The 8533-nt window shown below is 46.9% G+C and overlaps 1 protein-coding gene across 1 annotated transcript; it reads right to left on the reverse strand.

Moving 5' to 3' along the window:
* Positions 1–5829: 5829 nt before the first annotated feature.
* On the reverse strand, positions 5830–6817 carry LOC120683238 (protein PYRICULARIA ORYZAE RESISTANCE 21-like). The gene is made up of 3 exons (XM_039965292.1): positions 6708–6817; positions 6448–6533; positions 5830–6356 (listed from the first exon to the last, which is right to left on the reverse strand). Exons 2-3 carry the CDS (start codon positions 6527–6529, stop codon positions 5956–5958), a joined length of 483 nt encoding a protein of 160 aa, XP_039821226.1. The 5' UTR covers positions 6530–6533; positions 6708–6817; the 3' UTR covers positions 5830–5955.
* Between the last annotated feature and the right edge of the window lie 1716 nt (positions 6818–8533).

An 8533-nucleotide genomic window follows, 5' to 3' on the forward strand; every position in this document is an offset into this window, starting at 1 on the left:
ACAAATTTTCACTAGTGGCAACAATAAACTTTTTATTGGGACAGATATTTAGAGTACTACCACACATAAAAATTTTCTTGCTTCGAATATATTACCGATCCCTTGTAATAATAGAAATTGAAAATATGTACAGTCACGCTCCGAGAATTAGTAGCCTGACCTCCCTGTTGTATGTTAAATCATAGTAAACATGAGGTAGGTCTCTATTACTCCAATTTTTTAGGACGGAGGCCTTGAATCAGAATAGCAATAAACTCTTCAAAAATGGTATAATAGCAATAATATATGTATCTCACGTTGTTCGGTTAACAAGAACAACGACGAACAAATACTACTTTAGCATGCCCTTGGGGCTATATGCCCCCTCATACATTTTGTTTTTTCAAGTTATGCCCCTCATACATATATAAACATGTCCTATATCCTTATAACGCTAAACATAATTCAGGTCACACGTCAATGATTGTTGGCTGGCTATAGTCCAAAACTGTGACGGCTGGAGGTGGGTCGCACGCCAGAAAGTTACAAATACTAAATCCATGCAACTGCAAGCTAGCTTTACTAGGAACTTTTCATTATTGTAAAGAAAGAAAAGTCTTGGATGATGAATTTGTAAAGCCCAGTTGGCATAAGTGGCACCTAATCTCATTTCAATTGTCGTACAAAACCAAGGATCTAAAGATTACCAGCGTTGCATTGAATGGTCCTCGATTGACAGTGGGATACAAAACGTGGTATCACATGTATTTATTTTCCGAGGTAGGCTATGCCCTCGACCGCACCCACAAATCCATTTACATTATATTGGCGGCTCATACTCTCACCTACCCCTAAAAATACATTTTATATAGGAGGAAGATGTCTTGAGTCATTCTTCCAAATTTGGTTTCCAGGGATGGCTCATGATGTCTCCCATACTGAGTAATGCAATTGCCAAATTTTAAATTCTGTTTCCCGCCAAATTTTAAAAATATTTCCTAACAATTTTTTTAATATTTTGTTCCTACTAAATTTGAAGTTTCATCTTTTCTGCTATTATCCCAGCAAAACTCAGAAGAACTCATCAGCATATATTACATAAATAAATTATAAGTTAAACATGTTTTAATACAAAAAACATCAGAAAGCACATCAATACACTAATAAACTCTGCAATTTGGATCCTTTCACGCACAATGAGGAAGATATTTTCTTCCATCATTAATTCACGTGAGGGGTCATAGAAGGTGTCTTAGGCCTCATTTTGGAAGGGGAAAAATAGAATTCATAGAGTCCATATCAAATACGATTAACAATTAAGAGTCATTGCCAAATACTATTAATTACTAGCTAAATTAGGATTTTTTTAAAAAAATTAGGATCTAATTAAAGAGTTCATGAAGAATACGATAAGAATAGTTAAATTTGAAATTAAAAAATAGCACTTGAACCGAGGATCGGGTTAGTTTTCCGAAGAGACATGTACCCACCACAGGTACTCCGTAGCCCGCTGGTCTGAGGATTGGGTTAGTTTTCTCGCCTCCGCTAAAGTCCTAGCCACCAACTCCTATATGTGGATCTCCACTCACGCCAAGACTATCATCACAACGCCAAGACTATCATCACAGGGACCCCACGCATCCAAACACACATGGTAGCCATAGCATCTTAATCAATCAAATAGATATAGGAGTGCAAGGAATATGGTAATAAAATAGGCCATGCCGGTTGATCTCATCAGCCGGAAAGTAAAATGGTAGTAGTACTAGCATGCAATGTCCAATAGGTACTCAAGCCAAGGATGGGCGTGGACCTGGCTGTGCATCATAGTACTCCTTGTCCCTGGTCAGCTCCTCGGTCCTATTCGTAATTACAAATAACTATAAAGGTCAAAGTGCAAAAATGCACAAAACTCCTCAAATAAGACCCAACTCACAACAATACCTACTTTATCAAGTAGATCATGATTTTATAAGAATTATGAAACTGGTTTCATAATTTTTGGAGCTCCAGTTGATTTATTATGAATTTTTTAAGTTTAATAGTATTTCTAAAATTAATAAAAGGATTTTGAAAAATAGAAAAACAAATCAGTGAGATGTGGCAGTCTCTGGGAGTGCCACGTGGCATGCCGACGTCCGCATGACGTCATCCAGGAGGTTGGGTCCGCTAATGTCGGCATTACCTCATGCTGATGTCAGTGTTGACCGGTCAACGTTTGACTGTCAACGGGTCAATGATCAAGGGTCAAAGGGGCCCACGTCTTAGCCTCTGAGTCTCACCGAAAGGTGGGACACTACTACACGATTTTTTTCCAAGGAGGGCGAAAATCGTTTTCCGAGGCAGACAACCCCGTCCGCCTCGACCCGAAGGCCACGGTAAATCATTGATTTACCAAGGCGGACTTTCTGCCCGCCACGGTTAGTAAAATAAAAAACTAAAAAAAAGTGGACTGGCCTGCCGAGCCCATCCATGGAGAGGTCGCCGCCGCTCGCTCCGCCGCCGGTGGAAGCTAGATCCTGGGGCGCCGCCCTGCGCCACCGCCGGATTCGGGGGCGCCGACACCGGATCTGGGCCTGCTGCCTCCTGATCCGCCGGGAGGAGGTGAAGTGGAGCTCAGGGATCTCGTCGTGAGGCCGCCGCCGCCTCGAGGTCCCGCCCCCGCCATGGCCGCCGCAGCGGGAGGAGGTAGCCCGCCGCCACCTCCATGTGCCGCCCTACCTCCTCTCTCCTGGCGGGGGCGGCGGGCCCCTCCGCGCCGCAACACCGGGGGCCCCTCCACGCTGTGCTGGGCCGCCGCCCTCCGCACCGTGCGGAGCTACCGCCGGGGGCCGCATGCCCCTTTGCATCGTGCGGATCCACCGCAGGCGCGGGCCAGCCACCTCCGCGTCGCCCCGCACGGATCCGGCGCCGTGCGGGCCGCCATGGCCTCCGGCTGGCCGCCTCCGCGCGGATGCGGCGCCGCGCCGGCCACCGCGGCCTCGGGCCGGGCGCTTTGCCGTGCAGGCCGCCACCGCCGGGGAGTGGCACGGCCGCTGGGGGCCTCCCGCCGGGGAGGGGCGCGGCCACTGAAGCCTCCCGCCGGGAGGGGCACAGGGGAGGAGGATGAGGAGCGGCGCAGAGAGAGAGAGTGTGATGAGGGCGGGGGGGGGGGGGCGGTATGGGGGAGTGAGGGGGTTAGGGTTAGTGATTTTTCTTTTATAGTTGAATGTGGTAGTGGGCTCCTGGATATGGGCTGGGCCTGATTTTTGGAGGCGGATGCCTTACATATGTCCGCCTCTATAAATGATTAACCGAGGTGTTTTTTTGAACTGCCTCGGTTAATAAAAAATAACCACCTCGGTTAATTGCAGGCAATAACCAAGGCAGTTTTTTAACGTGTCCGCCTCCAAGGCCTTTTCAAAGCGCCTCGGTTAATCAGTTTTTGTAGTAGTGGGACCTGCGTGTCAGCACCGGTTAAATGAATAGAAAAGGAAAAAGGAAAAAGTTTAACGGGCTCAAACGCGCTTGGGGCGCCTTTTGTTCTTGGGTCGCCAGGGTGGGTTCCGGCCCAACTTCCCTTCTCATCCGTTCTTTTTCTTCTTGTTCTCCTAACAGCTTGGCCCCACTCGTCAGCGTCCTCCACTCATTGATGTCTTGGTCCCACGTGTTAGTGGCAGCCGGATCCACTGCGGTTTCTCCCAGATCTGGTGCATCTCGGCTCGCGTGTGGTCCTGCGTGAGGTGTGTGCGTGTGCAGCGGCTGGACGCGTGCAAGGTGCTCATTGAAATGCCCTAGCACCTCGGGCGCGACACGAATGCGACGTCGCGATGGCGTTCTTGGTCGCCAGGGCAACAGCGAGGTGGCAGTGACGTTCGACGGCGGCAGCGGCTCAGTCCTGGCGTCGAGGCCGGGCAAGGCCCAGCCTTGCCACCAACGGTTGCACGTGTGCGCAGGTGCTCGCATGGCAAGGCCATGGCGAGGCCGCGGCACTGTGGTACTATGGTGGCGGTGGCGGAACTCGATGGTGGTGGTTTGGTGGTCGTTTGCCAAGGCCCAAAGGCTTTGCCTTTGGCCTGGCGGTAGAGTTTAGCACGCTCGAACATGCCCCCAGTAATGGCAGGGTCATGGCAGTGGCGACAAGTGCACGGTCACCAGCCATGGAAAGGCTAGGCGCAGCGCCATCGAGGTTTTAAGGTGGTGAGGTTTGCTGCATCGTGCAAAGGAAACACCTTGGTGTGGGTGGCGCACGCATGCCCTTGGGATCCTAGCATCCCACGGTCGCGGCGTGGCCTTGCCGAGTGAACTCGGCGCATCGACGAGAGGGAAAGCTACGGCGGTCTGCAAGCTATGGGGCGGAGCGTTATCGGGTTCCTATGACTGGCTACCGAGGGCTCGTTGGGGGCCAGATGCAACACCGGCAGCCGGAGGTTGGCGAGATGATGGCGAGGTCCTACCGGTATGGCTCGACGAAGGCGGTGCTGAGGCAGTAGCGTGTCAGAGCAGGTGAGGTCGAGGCAGTGCCGTGCAGCACAGTAACGGCGGCGAAGACATATAGGCGTGGGCGGTAGCAGGCCGTGGCGGTGGAGCGGGTTGATTTGGGCTGTGCGGGTGCCCACGCGCTTGGGCGCGTACTCGCGTTGCCGGTGAGCAGGCTGGGGCTGGTCCAGTTAGCGGGTTTAAGCCCAAAATGAATTAGGGGAAGAAGGTTAGCTTTTGTATTTAATTTCAATGGCCTATTCAAATGAAACATCACTCGATTTCAAGCAAAAACCACTCAAAGAGGTTTAAACATGGTAGAGCAATAAAATCCAAATAAATGACAAATAGCTCATACTATCATTTAGGTCCTTGTGTTTAATTTAGGTTTTAATTTCTAGGAACTTTAGAGAGATAGCATTTAACCTTGTCTTATTCTATACAATTCCACAACCACACAGAAAGTTTTTAAAAATCCATATTTTTGAAGAATATAATATTTCGTAAAAATAGAGGATGTTATAGTGTCTAACTATGGGAGTGTAATAATGTTATTTAATCTTTTTTTACCCTTTGAACAATAACTTTGATGTACTCACTTATCATCAACATATGTGGGTAAATGGATCCTGGCACACATATACTATCCATTCGGTTTCATCCTTAAAACCGGGTGAGACAGGAGACGTACGGATCGGAGACCTAAGAATATTTAATTGGTAAAAGGATATCTAGCCTAGTGGTTACAACATGTGCATAGAATCTAGTTGGTCATTCGATTCCTTATGGGAGAGAATTAAAAACAAATCGGGATTATATAAAAATTTATATGAACATTAGGTAAGGACTTTCACTTGATGTCTTCCGGGTTGGGAATCAGCGATGTCGTCCTTACTTTTGAGCTGATAAGCGCCCGGAGGCGTTATCTTCGTCATCGTGCCTGAGTGGACGGCTGTTGATGAGGCCATCCAGTCGAAACCGTCCCAAATTTGGCAGCTAATGTAGGCAGATATGACCACATCGACTGTGCAAGGATGGCCGAGCTGCATATGGCATCATATGCAACCACTGTTCCAAGCAAATGACTTGGGAATCAGCCCCGTTGATTGACTCAGATGCCCATGTGTTGATAGTGATGGCCTTTGAAAGATACTACTATGTAAGCCAGCTTTATAATAGACGCAGATTAATTCACATAGGACACACATTTACTTTGATGTGATGTCATAGGAGACGCGAACTTTCCATGTCTCCCATGAGGGGAGTCATAGGAGAGTAGTGTTTTTACTAACATTATTAATCTGTATCTCCGATGAGAGGGTTGTTGGAGATATGGTTGGCAAAACGCGTCTCTTATTATGAATTAATAACAAAATAAGAAAGAATAGAAAGGACAGAAAATATATCTCATACATCACAAATACACATGTATGTTTCACCCACGATATAAACCCGTCGGGCACAGAGATGACGACGATACCATAATAAGATGCGCGTAGGCATGCACGATGAGCCGGTTTACATGATGACGCAGGGCAGGACAGGTCTATCCTGGATGATGATGACGACTGGGGGGCACGGGGTGTCACGGCAGCAGCGGCGGCAGCAGCGGCACGCCTTCTGAGACGGGCACCGGCATGCCGACTCTTCCACCGGCCTGCAGTGGCCCTGATGACAGGGGCGTGGTGTCGGGCATGCAGGCTGCAGGCACGGGTTCGGGCACGGGTGGGGTATCAGCTTGCACGAGGATGTCTCGAACTTGGGCTTGCAATCCGGCTCCACGACCTCGATCTTCTTTATCAAACAGCCGGCCTTGCAGCCTCGGAGCATGCAGCAGAGCTTGTCGGGGTCAAAGTTCCCCGACAGGATCACCTTGTCCTTCTCATACTCCACTTTCTCGAATACGAATTCAGTTCGGGCTGCGGGCATTTGCAAGCATCGACGAAGATGTGAGCAGGACAGGATCGATCAGCTATGCACGAGAGAACCTGGGATGTCAGTACTACGCACCTTGGAAGCAGCATATGATCTTCTCGATCTCTTCCCTCCAGCGGCAGCAGTCCAGGTCAAGCGTGATGATTACCGTCAGCATTGAGCTGCGCAAGAATTGAACAGAACATCCATATGTATGATCCAACTCGTGGAGTAATCTCTAGGTTGAGTGACCTAACCCTGCAGGATTGCTACATCCTGCTTTTCGGTTGGGTTTTTTTTCAAAAAATTGAACTAGTTCAGAAACAAAATGATATGAACTTATTATTTGAGCTCACCTCGACAAGGCGAGGCCGACTCTGAAGAAATGCTGGTGTCTGAGCAGCCTAGTGAAGGTGTGAAGTTGTAGAAAACCGAGTGGGAGCGAGTCTCATACAGGAGATGATCGACTTGGGGTGGGGTACGCGATGTGTCCGCATGTGCTATTTATAGAATTATAACTCCAATCCTAGATATAATGAAATTGATCATTTTTTTGGTCTTTATCTTTCAGAAAAGTTAGTTGGCGGTCCCTACGGTATTTATGATCCCTAGTGCATGGGTGGAGTGGATTTGTACCATCATGCCTAGCTACAAGGTACATGGTTCCAAGAAACCTTTTCTTCCAACTTTTCTGTCCATCTAGGATTTTTCCTAAATGAAAAAAGTCTAAATTACTTCCCTTAACCTCCTAAATTATTGTTTGATTTATTTTACCCCCAAACTATGTTTTTGGTTCAAATTACCACCCTGCAAAATTTGAGTTAAAATTCAACTTGTGTATGGAGAAAAAAAGGACATTGTATTATGAAGTAGAATCAACTAAATGGTATAGTTTAGGGGGTAAATTGGATCAAGTTATAGTTTAAGGGGTTATTTAGACTTTGACTATATTTGGAGGGAGTAAATTGAACTTTTCGTAAATCGTTAGTCCCCTACGTTTTCGTGACTTCCTCGTTGCACGCAACAAATGTACTATATATACCTCGGAATGTTTAAGGCTAGGGAACTTTTAGGAAAAGCATGACCACACTCAATCATAAGACTACAAAACAATTACCACATGAATTCCCACCAGATCAATATTCGTTGAGCACCGATCAATAATAATTGGAATTCGGCGGGTAGCTAAAGTGTTGAGAGAGACATGCAAATTTACTCCAATATATATATTACGCACTGGCGGCCAACAGCGCACCACACCAACCATTTGTGACTCAGATTCACGATCATGTTGCTTCTGAAAGCCGCCTTGCCAGTCCATGTATTAGGCATTGATGAACAAACCTACCTAAAGAATGGGGTAGTGTACATGAATTAATCACGTTGTAAGCTTCAACTTGCATCGAAAGGCAGCTGATTCTCTCCAAAAACAAGCACACTTGCAGACTAGCACTATATATCTTGGTCCTTTTCTTTTGTTTATTTTCTGATGTCTTCTGTTCACTGATCGTGCATGCAGACCATCTATTTTGTTTTTTTTTTTGCTATGTTTACTAGTAGAACAAAATTGTTAGGTACAGGGAGGGTGGCCCTTCCACGCTGAATCTTTTACCTTGACAATTGGCCTCATGCTTTCAATTGACGCTGCAGTGGTGTACCCAGTGGGTGGCTCATGTATGCTTTGGCATACACCAAATTCCTTGCCTAAAGAACAAAATAACTTTACAATTAAGGATTTATAGCATTGAATTGAAGCACTACAAAAATAACTCATCCGAAAAACCTCGTCACCACCAAATCGTATTATGACCCAGTGATGATCACTACTGCAGAAAGCGCATGTTGTCCCAGTTGAAAACTGCCTTTAGTCCCGGTTTTCCAACCGGGACTACGCTTCCGGGACAAAAGGTTCCAATCTTTTATCCCGGGTGGTTTAACCGGGACAAAAGGAACTTTATATCCCGGTTGAAGTTCTCAACTGGGAACAAAGAGGGAGAAAAAACAAAAAAAAAAAGAAGCTCATTTCTGCTCATCCCACCGCACCTCTCCACCTCCGCCTCGACCAACACCTCCTCTTCCAGTTCCAAGACCATCACAAAGATGTGCAATCACATCTAGAATAAACTTTAGATTGATTTGATTCACAAATTACACAAGTAAGAAAAGCACAAATATAATCCAC

Source organism: Panicum virgatum, chromosome 7N, assembly GCF_016808335.1.
Source record: "Panicum virgatum strain AP13 chromosome 7N, P.virgatum_v5, whole genome shotgun sequence".
NCBI lineage: Eukaryota > Viridiplantae > Streptophyta > Magnoliopsida > Poales > Poaceae > Panicum > Panicum virgatum.

Bases quoted from the DNA above. Each gene is read 5' to 3' on its own strand.
- LOC120683238 (XM_039965292.1), bottom strand. From the start codon at position 6,529: ATGCTGACGGTAATCATCACGCTTGACCTGGACTGCTGCCGCTGGAGG. The intron at 6,357-6,447 runs GTGCGTAGTACT...AAATGCCCGCAG, and splicing joins GATCATATGCTGCTTCCAAG to CCCGAACTGAATTCGTATTC.